The sequence below is a fragment of the Lissotriton vulgaris genome, chromosome 1_1 (genome assembly GCF_964263255.1).
Source record: "Lissotriton vulgaris chromosome 1_1, aLisVul1.2, whole genome shotgun sequence".
Classification (NCBI taxonomy): domain Eukaryota; kingdom Metazoa; phylum Chordata; class Amphibia; order Caudata; family Salamandridae; genus Lissotriton; species Lissotriton vulgaris.
The window spans coordinates 1,174,411,928-1,174,428,791 of record NC_141685.1 but is presented as its reverse complement, the minus strand read 5'-3'; the positions used below and the strand labels follow the sequence as shown (position 1 = coordinate 1,174,428,791).

Genomic DNA, 16,864 nt, shown 5'->3' with positions numbered 1-16,864 from the left:
TGGTCCAAATTTGATGAAAGGTGTTTTTTTAATCTAGTCTGTTAATGGCAAGACTTCAAATACAATAGAAAAGATTAAAATATCTGCTCATCTTTTACTGAAGAAAATAGCAATAACAAAGGTGTCCACAGGAATGCAACTCAGAAAATGTTTAAAGAACTACCCATTGAAGAGGAAGTAGTCAGAAAAAGATTGGCAAGTAATGCTATGTGTTACAAAGAAGATGGCAACTTTGGCTTTTAATGGTCACTTTTTGACACAGTATAACATACAATTGTACATTAGTAAGTGTGAGAAGTTGACCTGGTATATGCTGTCCACTAATTAAAGTGCGGTACAAAAGGGGGTGGTGATGGACGGAGCATCTGAATCAATCAAACACTCACACCCAGTCAAAAGATCTGGGTTTAATCCATCACCGTTCTTTAGCCCACTCTGCCACCCCACTTCAGACATGGCTATATGCAAATCAGTCTGACCCTGTTCCTCATGGGAACAGTCCAGCCCGAACTGCCAAGCCATGTCTTCCCTGGACCGGAAACAAGATTCCGAGGATCGGTTTCTGGCATTCCAGCCGTCTTCAGCCCGGCTTGCTTGAATCCAGTGGCAAAGTGAGCAAGGCAGTTCGTGCTGGACTGTTCCCATGAGGCACAGGGTCAGACTGATTTGCATATAGCCATGTCTGAACTGGGGTGGCAGAGTGGGCTAAAGAACGGTGATGGATTAAACCCAGATCTTTTGACTGGGTGTGAGTGTTTGATTGATTCAGGTGCTCCGTCCATCACCACCCCCTTTTGTACCGCTTTTGACCACCATAAGTGTGGTAGGGTATGCTTGGACGTGAGTCCCTTGCTCACTTTGCCACTGGATTCAAGCAAGCCGGGCTGAAGACGGCTGGAATGCCAGAAACCGGTCCTCGGAAGCTTGTTTCCGGTCCAGGGAAGACATGGCTTGGCAGTTCGGGCTGGACTGTTCCCATGAGGCACAGGGTCAGACTGATTTGCATATAGCCATGTCTGAACTGGGGTGGCAGAGTGGGCTAAAGAACGGTGATGGATTAAACCCAGATTTTTTGACTGGGTGTGAGTGTTTGATTGATTCAGATGCTCCGTCCATCACCACCCCCTTTTGTACCACTAATTAAAGTGGGCACCTTGTACCAGTCCAAACAACCCTTATGGTGATTAGGTTAAAGATAACCTTTATTGAAAGCTATCCTAGTGGTAGCTATGGAGAGCAGCCTTCAGGCTAAGTTTTGAAGGAATGTTAAACACCTTGTTTTACCAGAATGCAACCTTATAGTATTGGTTAAATTAAAGGGAAACCACACAGTAGTTATAAAAATATGTATTTATTATATATAACACTCTTTAGTATTCTCTACATGAGGATGGAACACAAATCAAATAATACAGTTGCAAATAATCAAACGTAAGTAGCACAATACACAGTGGGCTCCAGGGGGAGATCAAACCATATACTAAATAAGTGGTATAAGAACCACGACTCTGGACTAGACCTAGTCTAGAGGGTGTAGAATCACGGGGACCCAAAGGAATCACCCAAGGTAAGTGAGTAGGGACCCCACGGAGGACGGGTGCAGTGTGAGAACACGACTGCGGTCTCCGTACAATTCAGTGGGAAAGTTGTGATTGGAAAGTTAGAGATTAAGGACCCTTCCCAGCAGATTACGAGGACAATCCTTGGAACTTAAGAGTTTGAAGAGCCACCACACCCGTGGATACCTTTGTACCAGAGTTACCTATCCCAGAGAGGCCGGGTGCATAGGCACGAAGTGGTGTCGGAAACCCTTGTCGTTCTCTATGGATGTTAACAAAGAAATGCTGCTGCTGGAAGTACGAAAAAGTGTCCGGTGGAATCCAAACGTGGATTCTAGATGAGAAGAACCTGAAAGCAGAGGGGATAGAGTCTGGGTCACTTTGGAGTGACCAGGGGCTCGGTAGTCGAATGCCCACCGATGTCGGGTGCTTCAGGTGTGTTGACGGTGATCTTGACTCTTCAGTTGCGAGGACCTGGAGACGTCTAGGAGGAACAGGAGCCGGAGTCGAGCTGTCCCACAAAGGATGTTGATTGCTGAGGGCTCGGTGTCTAACGGGAGCACCAACAGGCCTTGGCAGCGACAAACAACATATATGGTCAATTTCTGTGTCAATCTGCCAAGCAAGGACCAGGGAACTCACCACAGCAAGGGCAGTCAGGGCAGACATGGAGCAACAAGGGGAGCCCAAATTAAGCAAAGTTGACCCTCAGGTGGACCCACAGGCCGAAGGCACAGGAGTCGTGAGGGGACCTCAGGCGGATTCACAGGATACCAGCTAGCAGGGCACTGAGTGAGAGGATGCCGGAGTTCTTCTCAGAAAAGATGCGCTGGGGTCAGGGCTACAAATGGCCCAATGCACAGAATTGTTGCACGACAACAAGCATGTGCAGCTGCAAATAAACGCGGTGCACAGGTTTACGGTCCCCACGAGGGATATCCGCCTCAATCTTGGTGAGAGGTCAGATCAACCTCGAGAACCTTCAGAAACCCACCTCCTGTGTTGCTGGAGCCTTCGGAGTCCGCAGGAGCTCAGGATCAGCAAACCTGTCAGATGCGTTACGGTGCCAGCGTTTGCAGGGGAGTAATACTTCACACCAAGGGAGATTCTTCTGTTGTCTTGGAGGTCCACAGGGTCCAGCACGGAGCCTGGATGGATCACTGAGAGTAGCGAGACTGGGGACGGCAAGGGAAGACTAAGTCGAGCCCAAGGGAGGTCCAGCGTGTCCAGACGGTCGAAGTATAGTGGTGTCTTGCAGAATCTTATCCACGTAAAATCTAATGTTCTGTAGCCAGGTAACCCAATTTATACCCACAGGAAAGGGTTGGACAAAGTCTAGGGACCCTCCTAGGGAAGGGTCAGGACAGAGGGGTGGCTTCATCCATGTCCTTTGTCAGATTCGCGCCAGAGCAGGAGCAAATGGCTCCCAGAACTGGTTTGAACTGGACTATGCACCGGGACACCAAATGTGCCCCTCGTGTAGACTCTCTGAAACTGAGAAAGTGCACCCACCCGGCTCCAATACACTAAATCCTGTCTGGGAGGTTGTCACACCTACCTTTGACAGGATGCCTACTGTCCGACCTTCCTATGCTCGAGCTTGGCTCAGCAGCAGGAGTGCAGACTCGTGTCTGTGGCTGGCAGCATCTATTTTGTGTTGTAAGGCTCGAGAAAGTTGGTACCAGTAGACTTTGGTACCGCCAGAACTTCGGTTCTGAGGGGAAGAATCATACCTCTCACACCAGTTACCAGGCCCGGACTGGCCGTTGCGGGCACCGGGCAATCCCCCTGTGCGCCGCAAGGGTGGGGACCGGTTTTGGGCCCCTGGGGGCCGTTTTTGTTACAGGGCCGTTTATGCTGCATAGCTGCCAAATAGGCCCTGCAACAAAATCGGCCAAAAACGGGCCCCGGCAAAGAGCTCAGACCTCCCCCCGGGGGCCCGCCGAGCACTTTGCCGGGGCCGATTTTGGTTCCCAGTCCGGCCCTGCCAGTTACTGATGTGGAGGTATGATTCCAAGACACTAAACAAGACTTACTTTGTTGCAGTCGTTTTCGAGATAGCATTTACCATGAGGTTATGATGCACCTCTACCTATATGTCTGGCAGTATCACGTCCAGCCCGGGAAAATGGTCTCTGAAGACTGCATAGGGGCCCTGCGAGTGCAGGAACACCCTCTCACATAAAATCTAGTACCCTACCTTCAGGATTGTTAAGGCCTGCTATAGGGGTGGCTTATAAAGTGTGAAGTGTAGTGGTATAAATAGAAATAGTTTTTATTTATTTATTTATTCATAAAGTTGTATATAGCTCGAACAAGAACCCGAAGGTTATCAGAGCGCTTTACAAAAGGCAGGAAGGAAGGTCCAATATCTACATCAAGTAAGAATACAAAACATGAATAATTGCATGATTCACAGACAAACGACACAAAGCAGAGTACCACAAAAAACAGGTACATAGCGGGCTACGAGGGGGCACACAATGAGGTAAAGAAGAGCAGCATCACATGATGGAACAGTGGTTGTTGGACCTTAGAGTAGAGTGGCGTGTTGTAGTGACGTGTTGAACAGTAGAGCTGAGTGTTGTACAGTGGAGTGTCGTTGACTGGAGTGTCCTGAAATGGATTATGGTGGAGTGTCATTGAGTAGAGAATCGTAGGATGGCATAGAATGTAGCAGAATGTTGTAGAGTGTAATGGCATACAGTGGAGGTCAATAGAGTCAGTGCCCAACACCAGATGGCGATCTATGCACAAGTATACTATCTACAGCTCATATGCCTCGAACAGATAGTTTAAAGGAGTATTCCGATTAATTACAAGAATATAACTGAATAAAACAGGACCTGATTCCAATGGAGTCCTGCTTTTGTGTTTCCATATCCAGTCTGATCCGTGGAGGAATATTCACAATATAAGGATTCTGTGGTTAGAACCACCCACCAAAATGTTTAATTTACAATAAAAACATAATAGCGTAGTTATTCTTTCGGAGAAAGATGAAGGTTACAAAAGACAAAGCGCTACATTTTTCAACCGCAATTAAAACAGCTTCATGACAACTTTGTCAGTACAGGACAGTCTTCTCCATCGAGTAGCTCAAAAGCTACTGGTAGCCCTCGAGCTACCTGTATGTAGCTCTTCTGTGTGCAGTTCAGCAAATACTAAATTAGAAGCTTTTGCTTGGGTGAATATATGTAGATGAACATTGAAAAGTGTTCATTAGTGAAAAAGGGTTGTATTTTTAGAACTCATAAGCTGATGCTTAGAGAAAAATGGACTACTGTGTGTAAAGCTGATATGCGAGTAATAAATCATGTGGCAAGGGAGAGACTTATTACACATTAGTTTGCTGGGAGCGGCTTTCCAGTTCTGGTTCTTATCTTCATGTTTAGGTCTCACCTACAGAAAGTTTTAGCTGTCTAGTGTTCCTGACTAATTGTCTACAATACACAGTGTGCTTTTGGTGTGACACTTGTTCATAACTGATGACTTTTCTGTACATCACAATTCTTTGTTCCTTTCGCTATGGCTTTCCTCCATATTCTTGTGTTTGTTCCGCCCCTGGAAATGTCTGCTTTACATTGCTTCTAAAAGCATTAGTTATATCCTTCCACTGCTGACTTTATTGTACTTTTGTGTTGTCTTTCAGCACTCTTGAAGTGCGTGTCTTTCTTTGGTTTATTCCCCACTCTCTTGGTCCTCCACATATGCCCACCCACTGTGCGTTCTGCTTTTTCCACCTCCTTTGTTCTTTCCCTGCTTTTTATGTTGACATGACTTTTTCTGTTTAAGTACTAGTGCTCCATTTGCTACCCTCTGCTACTTGTGTGTTGCTCCACCAGATCCTTCCACCCCATCAGATATTTTATATTTTCATTTTTTTTAATGTGATCCCAGCACCTGAAAAGGGTAACACGGGCTCTTGCTTCTTTTTTTCATGCTCCTGTGCACTCTCGTTTCTACTTGCCATTCTAAAATTTCGGTTGTCCATATTGGAGTGAACAATCAAAAATTTAAAAACCGCCATTAGCGTGCCATAAGTCTCATCCCATGCGCCGCATGTACACACATGGGATGTGTAGGAGAGTAGGGTCTGCAATCCTATGATCACCCAGATTTTTTGCTTTTGTTTCACTGGTTTACGACTTTCTCTGGCTGTGGGCCTGCTAATCAGACCCACAGCCTGGCTGTTCTCTTTCTAAATTACGATATGTACCCTAGGTGCATTTACCAATTGGTACTGGGCCACCTTATCAGACCCCGTAACGCAGGGCATAGGTGTACCCAGGGCCGCCAGGGGCTGAAGCATGTATTATGCCACCCCTGGCTGGCCTCCTAAATTTGACACAACTGGCTGCACGACAGCTGGGGCGAAGACGTGTAATCACCTTTCGCTTTAGGTATAGTAGCTCTATATCTAACCATACAATGGACACCCGAGTTCCTATCAGTCACTCCTATGGCAGGCCTTAACAATCCTGAAGGCAGAGTGCGTGGGCCCGTGTGAACTAGGCTCTGGCCCGAGCCGAGCCCGGTTGCAGCTTGCGGAATCAAAACCCAATGGCTGTTCCATGATAACGCGTACCACATCGGTAACTTCGGTGTCGCGTTATCAAGACATGTCGAGTAAGGTGTCATACGAATCGGGATGCTGCCCTCTCACCAACTCTGGCGACGAGGTTAGCATTCCGCCCTTCTAGAGGGACACGACATGTACGTAACTGTGAACCCCGGTTAAAGTTATCTAAAGCCTCAGCTCCACAAAATGGATGCTGCCACCACAGACACGAGTCTGACCTCCTGCTGCTGGGAGTCCTTCCAGCGAGGAGCGCTCGGACAAAGGGTTTCCTGTCGAGGGCGGTGTTCGCACCGTCCCAGACAGGGTTTGTGTATTCTGGGTAGGTAGGGCTTTTGCGAGAAGGTGACTGCGGAGTGGCACCCCGGTGCTCACTACGCATCTGCCGGTTAGAACCAGTTCCAGGGGCGACAGCCCTGGCCTGGGGAAAGTCCGGCAGGGGAGAGGGGTGTAACTTCCCCCCTTCCTGGTCCCACCCTTAGGGCAGGACCTAGTCATGTACCCACCCCTTTCTTTAGAATAAAGGCCGGAGCGGGGACCCTTCCAAATTAGATCATCTTTGATTCAAGAACTACTTTCTACGAAAGGACATTCAAGACTCTTCTCAAGATTTCTCCCTTGTGACTAAGGAGTAGTCACCCTGCATCAGCGGGCACCATCTAAGAACTCTGCGGTTTGCTGTAAGTCCTTCCTCAAGGAATCCGACGGCCCAGCTCGACGAGAACCGGCTTCCCTGGCACCTCTGACCTCTACCCACGTCATCAGCTCAGCTGTGATCGGTGGGTGCGACGAGACCTCGAGGGACCGGCCATCCTCAGAACCTGCACGCTCTTAAAACCAGCACGACCATCGAGGTAACTCTCTGGTGAGTGCTCTGGGGTCCAAGAAGCCCCGACCCTGAGCCGCTCCAGCACCGAAGTGCAGTCTCCCAGCATCTCCACGATCTGCGTGGGGCCCTTCTGCTCGCTGCTCAGCACGTTGTCTGGTCACTAGCCGCCGGCTTGTGCCCTTCTGTGACGACATCCGACAATCAACTCTGCTGGTCTGGTTGCTCCAGACTGGCCCTTGCTTCCATCTTTGCGAGAAGGACCCCGGACCCTCCTGGTCCACTCAAGACGCCATCTTAGGCCCACCACGTGGCCCTGAGATTTGCCAAGGCTTGTTGCCCCATCCTGGGCCCAGCGACGCCGACAGCATCATCCTTCGTGGGACAGCTCGCACCTCCACCGTGGTCGCCGACAACGCCTCCTGGTCCGTGAGACTGCAGAGCCTAGCGTCGCCCACTCACCTGGTCGAGGTGACGGCCAACCGGTGCCCTCCTGGTACCCTCTGACTACTGGCTAGTAGTACGAACTTGGTCCCCTCTGCTTTCAGGTATCAACACTCTCTGATCCAGGCTTGGATCTCTACGAACTATTCAGCACTGGTCGCCGGCCAGCAACTCCTTTTCTTCCGGCTCCTGGCTCGTCAGCGAAGACCCCGACGCCTGTAAGACTTGTGCAGCCGCAGCCCTCGTGGCTAGGTAACTCGGCATTTCGGTGCCTGCATAGCCTCTTTACTCTAGGGTCCCGAGTCCCTCGCTTCCGACTTGCCTTATCGGGTCCGCCCGAGACCTTAATCTTTCCGTGTCCTCGGACACTTGTTTTAATTGTGCACTTGAAGTATTTGCTAAAGAGATTTGGTTTGTGCTTAGTACCCTGTCCTCATAAAGAGTACAGGGCTGTTGTGATTCTTAATAAATATACTGTTTATTTTCATAACACTTGTGTGGTGTCCTTTCACTGGGTGTTCAAGGGGTACATGTGTGGTAAACAGCTGGCTTAACGCGCCCTCTCGAGTCTTTAGCCTTAGACTGCTCGTATCCACGCTACTAGGATAGCTGGTCTATAGGTTGACTTACAACCAAACACCATAAGGGTCGTTGGAACGATACATAGCGGTCGCTAGAATAGCGAACGTTGCATATCGGGCCAACTTCTCACAGGATGCATCAGCAGGCATTTTGACATTAGTTAATGCTGGTACAATCAAGGATTGTAAACGCCAATAGCTTGGTCTTTTAAATGTGAGAATGTATTGGCTTTAGCAATCCCTCTTAACAAATGCTATGTCGACTGTAATGCAGTAGCAGACCTAAGGTTCCATTTTGCATGACCTCTCATGGGTGGCATAATACATGCTTCAGCCCATGAGAGGCCTCTGGGATACCTATGCCCTGGGTACTAGGGACTGATAAGGATACCCCAGTATCCAATCTGGAGTTGTACCAAAGTACATACATATCGATTTAAGGGAGTAAGCAGATAGACTGGGGTCCTGAATTGCAGGATCCCAGCCAGACTAGTTAAAACAGTGGGTGCAAAAAATCAAAAAGTGGGGGTAACCATAAGAAGCAGATTCTACTTTCCTACAGTAGGGATAAAAAATATTTGATCATTAAATGTTGCACACACAGAAGTGTTGTTCCACATAGGAGAGGTGGGGTGAGTGTCACTCTGAGATGTGGCCATTCCTCGTCTAAATGTGAATTTTGTGTTGCCACCCTTGCAATGATTTTATGCATGCTTCAAGGACAGAGTAAGAGAAACAGAAAACAAAGTGGATATATGGCTTACGCATTTTTAGGATGTGGCATTCCATTTTCCTTTATGCTAGCAACTGCATGGCTGGTGAAATGTGACTCCTTATGTCGGCAACTTTAGCACTGAAGAGGTTACACCTAAACATGATTGGGGTTTTTGGTTGTTCTTTCATCATTTGAGTAACATACATTGCTATCATTCACCTAGATAAAATGTACAATCCCAATTGGTATTGCGGTCTTCAGTTTCATGATCCCATACATGTATACCCTTTTGGTCTGTTTGTATGATAGTGTTGTTTTTTACCTTGTCACTTGTTTTTTCTCTTTCAGGTGTTCTGTCAACCCTACCTCCATCAAACTGTGTCCTTGCTTGTTCCTCTTTTGGGAAATTATACACAATTATTAGAATCTCACATAAGTATTCAAGTAAGTAGGGCAGCATTGTTTCTTGTGCAGAAGATGTTAAGCAGTTGTTTTCTTACCATATGTAGAAACATCCCAGAAAGTTACAGCTCTTCGCAGGCCCTATTTAAACATTTAGGATTCTCTACAGGAGGTGAAGATTATTAATCAAACTCCCTTTACTTCTGGATTAGTAGCAAATAGTATAAGGCTTTCTAAAATACATGATTCAGACGCTTGGCACAAACATATACAAAAAACATCAATCCCTAACGGCTTTCCAAATTAGTTCATGAAACCAAAGAGAATGAGCTTCAGTCTTTGCTCCTGTTTTAGTAGATAGGTCTCTTTGGGGGAAGGGGATCTTGGTGGTCAAGGTGAGGGTCTTATTGGTACGCGTGTCATAGTTGTGCAAATGGTGTTTGCTGTTATGTTGTATCATGTGTGGATTTTTGAAATTCATGTCTTTATTTACTAGTTTTTCCCAATCTCTAAGGCGGTGAGCATCAGTGCTGTTTTCACCCCATAGGTTGTCTCTACCCTCAGTGTGGGTCATAAGGCATAGGTTCTTTGTTTGGTCTGTTTTCAATGTTTCTCCCTTTATTTTTTCATCGATTGGACTGTTACTGCGGAAAGGACCTGCTCTGTCCTCTCACGTGTGCACCATGAGGCGAGAGGCAGGTGAAGCCTGTATGCAAGGATCTATAGTAGAGAGTGGTTCTCTTGTTGGGCTCCATTTTCTCTCGTCTCTGGTACAGGGGACTCCTGGTGTCCCACTACTCAGTTTTAAATGTATTCAGCTGTTTGAACTTATGTGAGAGGCCGGGCTCCAGTGGCTTGATGAAGGTATTATCCATGAAGCTGGCATTATATATTTTCGCACTGCAGGCTTGGTCCTTCCCTGGATCTTGGATCACCTAGCTCATCTGAGTGCTTACATAATATAGTTTCAATGGGCGCTAGGGGTGAAGGATTGTAGCCCCCGTACCTCAGGATCTGAAGGTATTATCTGTATTTTGGTTTGCCCCTGGCTGGAGATGATGCTAGTGGAAGACAGCACATTTGTTGGGGTTATATGCTTGTATGCACATGGTATGTTTATAGCAGAAACCTACTGTTAGAAATAGGATTTCTGGTTGGCTAGGTCTTGCGCCTAAGCCAGGCAGAAACCACCACTCTGGTAAGGGCGACGGAGTTACACGCTGAAGATAACCCCTGCTCACCCACTTGGTAGCTTGGCAAGAGCAGTCAGGCTTATCCCAGAGGCAATGTGTAAAGTGTTTGGGCAACACATTCCTACAGCAGCAACACACTAGGCACACTACAAAAGAAACCCCACATAAGGTTATATAAAAACAGCCTTTGTATTATCCAAAACATATTAGAATCATAATCGCACATTTACACTATGCTAACTGGCACCAGGTAGTTTTTACAGGGGATTATATACAAGCCAGGGCCAATCAGGCCACTTTAGGAACCATCACAAAGCACAAGTAGCAAAAGTAAAATACAACCAGTAACTACTGGTAAAATAATGAACTTAGCAATAGCCCTAGCAACATAAACGCATTATGTCTGCATCACTTTAGACAAAAACATCATAGCATGCAATATCCATCACATAATAAACACATTATGCAGTAATCGTGGTGTATAAATCATATTTAGTAACAATCAGACTAGGCCTAAACACATTATGCAATCCTGGTAGAGCCTTGCACCCTCCCCATATCATCAAGATGTCCCCAGACCAACTGGCCTTTCTCTGGGGCTCAAAATGTCCTCTGTCCCAAATGTCAGGGCTTGAACTGGGGCCTTCCACTGGCCCCTGGACTGCCAACGCAGCGAAGACACTGTGTGCAATGCGTGGGGGGCGAGGGGTGCATCTCACCCCTTCCTTACTGTCGAAAGGAACATGCCTCACGTTGCAGCTGCCCTCGACCTTGCTGTACAGCTGGGAAGACCAGCACCAAAAAGTGCCTTGAGAGCCCCTCCTTCCTGGGGTTCCGCTCTCTCAAAAACGCCCCCTTTATCAAATGAGGCTCCCAAACTTGGCCCAGCAAGGAATCAGCCAGCCGGTGCAGCTGTTCGCAACCTCGCGGTGCAGCTGAGGAAAGCACTGGCACCAATCATTCTCGGGGAGCACCAACAAATGCTCCCACTACAGCCCCACTCACCGGGACTCTTCTTCGGGCGGTCTGGCATGGACCTGGAGGGGGTCTTGTTGCAGAACACGGTGGCAGCAGGTCACACGGAGCAAGGTCTCCGTTGGTATCGTCCCCTCTGCCAGTCCTTCCTAGCAAAAGTCAGGCACACCGGCAACCGGACTTCTGGCGACTTCCTTCCTGGTGGCGTGAGGCTCCGCCTACAACCAGGTGGCACTTGCCTGGCTTCCGGGTGTCTTTGAGGTGGCTCCTCTTCTCCGGCCAATGTGAGGTGGGCTCCCGCTGTTGTATACACAAATGCTGGGTGGGCTCCCCCTCTCCACAAATGCGGGGTGGGCTCCTGTTGTACCAAGGGTGGCACCAACATGCGGGGTGGGCTCCCGCTTTCTCCTGGAGCAGCACTGGGGAATTGGTATGCCGGGATTCCCTCCAAATCCTTCACAGCTCAGCGCTGCAGAGCACACCACACTCTTGAAATTAACGATATAGCGCTCACGAGGCGCTAGTCCCCCAAAAGGTCCAGGGCAATGGCTGGGCCCAGGCAGGCCAGCTCCAAGGGCCCGACAGCAGGGAAGCAAGTCCCTCATGGCGGTTCCTCCTGGGGCCCAGCGGCAGCAAGTCCCCAAGTAGCGCAAAGAAGTACAATTTCATGGTGTCACATTTCTCTTTGTTTTGCCCTGGCACAGGGCTTGGGGGAACCAGTCCCAACTGGTTCTGGAGGGTTTTGGAGCACTTAGTTTACAGGGCTCCTCTTCCCCTTTGTCAGGTGGGGGCTCGGTCATCAGACACACCAAAGGGTGCGGAGCCAGGCACAGACCTATTCAGGGTTAGGGGACTACTTCTCCCACTACTACAAATGGAGAACCCCTATTCAGCCTAGCGCTGACTCACCCTGCCCTCCCTTGAGTCACACACACCTCACCAGCCCCTGTCACTCAAGAGCCAGACATGCAATACACATCAGGCAGGCAGACACATAGCACACTGAAATACCAACTTCTAAAAGTGGCATTTCTAAAATAGTGATAATAGATCTGTGCACACCATTTCGCAGCATTTATTATGTACTATTTCAACCATACCAAACTTGACCACGCTGCTCCTCTCATATCAGGAATTACCACTGAAACACTTATCAGGGAATCCCCAATGCATTCCTATGAGAGGGCAGCCTCACAGCAGTGAGAAACCAAAATGGCTGTTTGTCACTACCAGGACATGTCACACACTTAAAGTACATGTCCTACCTTTTACCTACAATGCACCCTGCCCATAGAGCTAGCTAGGGCCTACCTTAGGGGTGACTGACATGCAGTAAAAGGGGGGGGGGTCACAAACGTGGCACACACTTTGTGTCAGGACACAGCGACAGTAACACTGCGCGTACAGGCCCTTCAATGGCAGAGGCCTGAGATAGGTTTGAAAGGCTACTTTGGTTGGTGGCGCAATCAGCGCTGAAAGCCCACCAGTAGCATTTAATTACTGGCCCTGGGTATCTGAGATACCACTTTACAAGGGACTGACAGGTAATTAAATACTTCAAACAGGTGTGGACCAATCTTATCATGTTTACCACAGAGAGCACACACACTTTACACTGGACAGCAGTCCACCAACCACCAACCACCAACCACCAACACCATGTCAGAAAAAGGCTAGGAGGAAGTCAAAAAGTTCAGGGATAACCCTGTAAAAAGGGCCAAGTCCAACACCTACCCAAAAGGTATTGGAGCTATGTACAAGGTCAAAAGCAAAGATGCTGTCAATCAGTGATTGGAGCACACGCGTGGTTTTGAAAGTGGAGATGGACTGTTACTTCATCATGATGTAGTGTTCTTGAATGCGGTGTTTTTTCAGTTCTTTCATGAATTGGAGCAGTGTTCGGGTAGTTGTGATGGATAACGCTATGCTAATCCAGTTCCTGTATGCTTTAATGGAGATGGCCCTTTTATTCTTTTTTGCTTTCTTAATCTCCAGTCTGATGGTATTCTGGTTACAGGAGTACTGAAGCACTCCGGAGGCGGTGAGCTTGTCTGCCAGATATGCTAGGGTACCAGTTGTAATGGCTTTGTAGATGTTGTAGGTAGTTTTGAAAATGGTGAATGCTGAGGGGAGCCAGTGGAGTCCCATCAGGGTGGGAGTGGTGTGGTCAAATGTCTTCAGACCTTTGTGGTATGTAGGATGCATTTAAAGGCCGTTAAGGAGTCTGAGAGTGCTTTGAGAGGGTGAAACCACCATCCAGATGCAGAAATATAAAGACTTCTATGACTATTTTAAAGTTGCTTTGTGGGAGGTATGGTTTCACTTTCATCAGTAGGGATAGCTGGCAATAGGCTATCTTGGTCTTCTTTGCAATGTGTTCCTTGAGGTTGGTGAAAATCAGAGTGACTTGGCACTGGTTGAAATTTGGGTTTGAATACTTCCAGGTTAATGTTGCTGATCCAGGTTTGGAGTAGATATGTTTGTGGTGAATAGTAGATGGATAGATAATCTCTTTATTCCGTTAAAATAATTACATTCAGTTCAAGTCAGTTGTATTTGTATAGCACATGGCAACCCAAACAGACCTCCGAGTGCTTGATGCAAAACAACCCCTCCCAAAACTGAGATGAACTATTTCTTCAAGCCATGCCTAAACAAGCATTTACAATGCAACGGTTTCGCCTTTAGAAAAGTTAGAGCTATTGGCATTGTAAATGACAACATTTTTATTTATGTGTTGGTATTGAAAACAGATAAAGCAAGCATTTACAAAGCAATATTTTTGCTAGAGCTATTGGCATTGCTCTTGACATTTTTATTTTATTTTTTTAACATAAATAAATGGCATTGTCATTTACAATGCCACTAGCTTTATCTCTCGCAAATGACACACACAAACACACACACAGAGCCTCCCCACACACACACACCCACACAGAGCCCCCCACACACACAGCCACACAGAGCAATGGAACGATGAGTAGCAGAGTGAATTGAGGATTGGTGGAAGGATAGGTGATGGGCTAGTGACAGGATCAATGGCTAAAAAGATAAAGGGATGAATGAATATACCGACGAGTGGATGGGCAATGAAGGGAACATGCAAATGTGGATGAATAAAGGGTGGATGTGGGAACCGATGGATGGATGATTGGATGGATGGATGGATACGTGAAAGGATACGTGAAAGGACAAGTGAAAGGAAGGACGACGACAGGGTATAGGAAACTGTTCCAGGGAGTGTTGGGCTCTGTCCCTTGTTGCTATTTAGGATATGGTTCAATGTGGGAGCTATTTCACTGTTATGACTACTCACTTGTTTCAAAGTCTATGAAATGCTGCAAATCAAGGCGCACTATCCTGCACTCCCGGCTTTACATCTGTTGCGAAAGTTTGATTTTTCCCTTCATGTTTTGTCAATCTATGTGTTGCTGAAATCAACTACAATGTGCACAGATTTGCAAATCTATAATTATGCACTTAAATAGACCAATCTAAAAGAGTGGCTACTACTAACAAAGAGAGAGGAATACAAGAGCGCATAAACATGATTGACACCATCTACAACGTGATTTCCATTGGGATTCAATCTGTCAAATTCAAGTTATTCCGAGCTAAGAAAAAAATACGAGTTCTTTTCGCAGTAAAGTCAGTCCCGGCTGGGGAGCACCTACCTTCCTTTTCAAGCGGGGCAGGAACACGAAGAAGCAGAGCAGGGCCCCCGCGACGACTCCCAGCACCACTCCCACGACCACGGCGGCCGCCATCAGCCCGGGGACCACCTGCAGAGACTCCACAGACACCCGCAGCACCACATCGCTCGAGCACGAGTCAGCCATCACAGCCGGAGACGGGGCAAAGCGAGCCCTGCTCGTCTAGGGTCCCTCCGAGGGTATGCTCCCCTTATTACCCGCCCCCCATGGCTTCACCCCATTTGGCTGGTGCAGTCTTTCTTCAAACGATACGATACATAAACAAAGTATCCGCTGTGCCTCTTTAAGAGGCGGTTTGCTACCTAATAGCTGCCCTGTATTTACAGAGCATTTAAAGTTTCTGAAGTGCTCGTCTGGCAACAGAAACTGTGAAATCTGGGAGTGATGCGAACGGAACAGCTGCTAGGGATTCTGGGACATTGAGTTTTTAGTAGTTTTCCACTTGGAGAAAAGCTGCCAAACATTTCAAGCGCTGGCACAAGAAGCATAGGAGACCAAGCACTTTTCATCACTTGATATTGGTTGTTTTCGTGTTTTCGTTTGTTTCACGATGTGTTCAAAAGATGAAGAGGTTTACATGGACAGAGCAGAGCTCACTACATATCCCGGCAGCGCGTAGGCAAGACTTGAAAACACAGGCTGTCCGACCCGTTTACAACTCCAGAGAGGCGTCATGTTTTAACCAATGGGGAGAAGACAGGGCGGGGCGACAGGGCCTGTGCGCTTCAGGATTCAGGAATGTAGGCATTCCACTGCGTGGGTGACTGCTAACTCACAGGCACGCTTAGGTATTGTTTAAGAGTTTAAGAAACTTGGTAACAGTACCTACCCTGCGTTTAGCGCAGCCTCTGACTTGAGCTGAAAGACATCAACCCTGCAGCGCGCACCTCTTTGTCCCTGATGTGTTTGTCTGTAGATAAGCCCGGAGCAGTCTCTTCAGGGTGGCCTTGAATAACATGTGTCACTGGAGCGGTTTGTTACAGGAGGCAACGGATTTGCAATGGAAACGCAGTGCTTTCCAGGAGGCGTGCAGGGCTGATGGCGGCGGCGCGGGTCCTTCTGAACTTCGGAGGGACGCCCTGACAGAACTGGCTCTGGGTCCGAGGGGCTGCACGGCTCCCCGAGGGGCGCAGAAGTAGTATGAGCTCTTGAAGGCAGCCCTCGCCAGGAAGCGCGCCCTGCTCTGAGGGATGCCCGGCGCTGTGCCCAGGACTCCTCGCCCTCAGAGGGCCCTGCTTCCTTGGTGTGCGCTCATCTTTGCCCCCCATCTGCTGGCGCTTGTCGCATCCCGGGGCTCATGGCGGACACTTGGCCCGAGCAGTGAAAGGGACAGTCCGCGAGAATGCTCGATGTGGACATCTGATTGCACAGAGCATCCTGCCCGGGAGTCGCAGTGTTCGCATCTTGGAGAGATGTGGACGAGTGCACTCCGTGCACCCTGGGGCCACCTAGACCCACCGCAGCATCAAGAGACTCCAGCGTCACCCAGGAGAACTTTACAAGTGGCCACATGGGCAGACACTGACGCAATCTGCACTCAGGCAAGATCACAGATCTCACATTTTGATTTCTATAGCGCTTGATGTCGGAGCCATGGTGCTTCAAAGCCAGGCGCCACGTTCAGTGCTGGAACTGGAAAAGATACTCTGGGAACCCATGCATTGGGGCCAGGGTGTAGCAGATTAAAAGTGTTGGAGCCATGAGGGGCGGAGTAATTTAAAGTGGAGTCTAACAGCCAATTTATACATGTATTTTTAAAAATTATGCTGCAAAGACAATGGGAAACAAGGGTTGTGAGAACGTAATGTTTTGCTTCTGTGGGAGGGGAAGGGGACACGGACGGCGGGAGAGGACACGAACGGCGGGAGAGGACACGG

The 16,864-nt window shown here is 48.2% G+C and overlaps 1 protein-coding gene across 2 annotated transcripts in view; it reads left to right on the top strand.

The window, feature by feature from the left end:
• The window catches only part of FIRRM (FIGNL1 interacting regulator of recombination and mitosis), a 3,285,109-nt gene that overhangs the window by 2,602,217 nt on the left and 666,028 nt on the right, over positions 1 to 16,864 (top strand). For both annotated transcript variants that reach the window (XM_086964357.1, XM_086964349.1), the window contains one exon: positions 9,053 to 9,148. In XM_086964357.1, the coding sequence (XP_086820483.1) occupies positions 9,053 to 9,148 (96 nt within the window). The remainder of the gene's footprint in view (positions 1 to 9,052; positions 9,149 to 16,864) is intronic.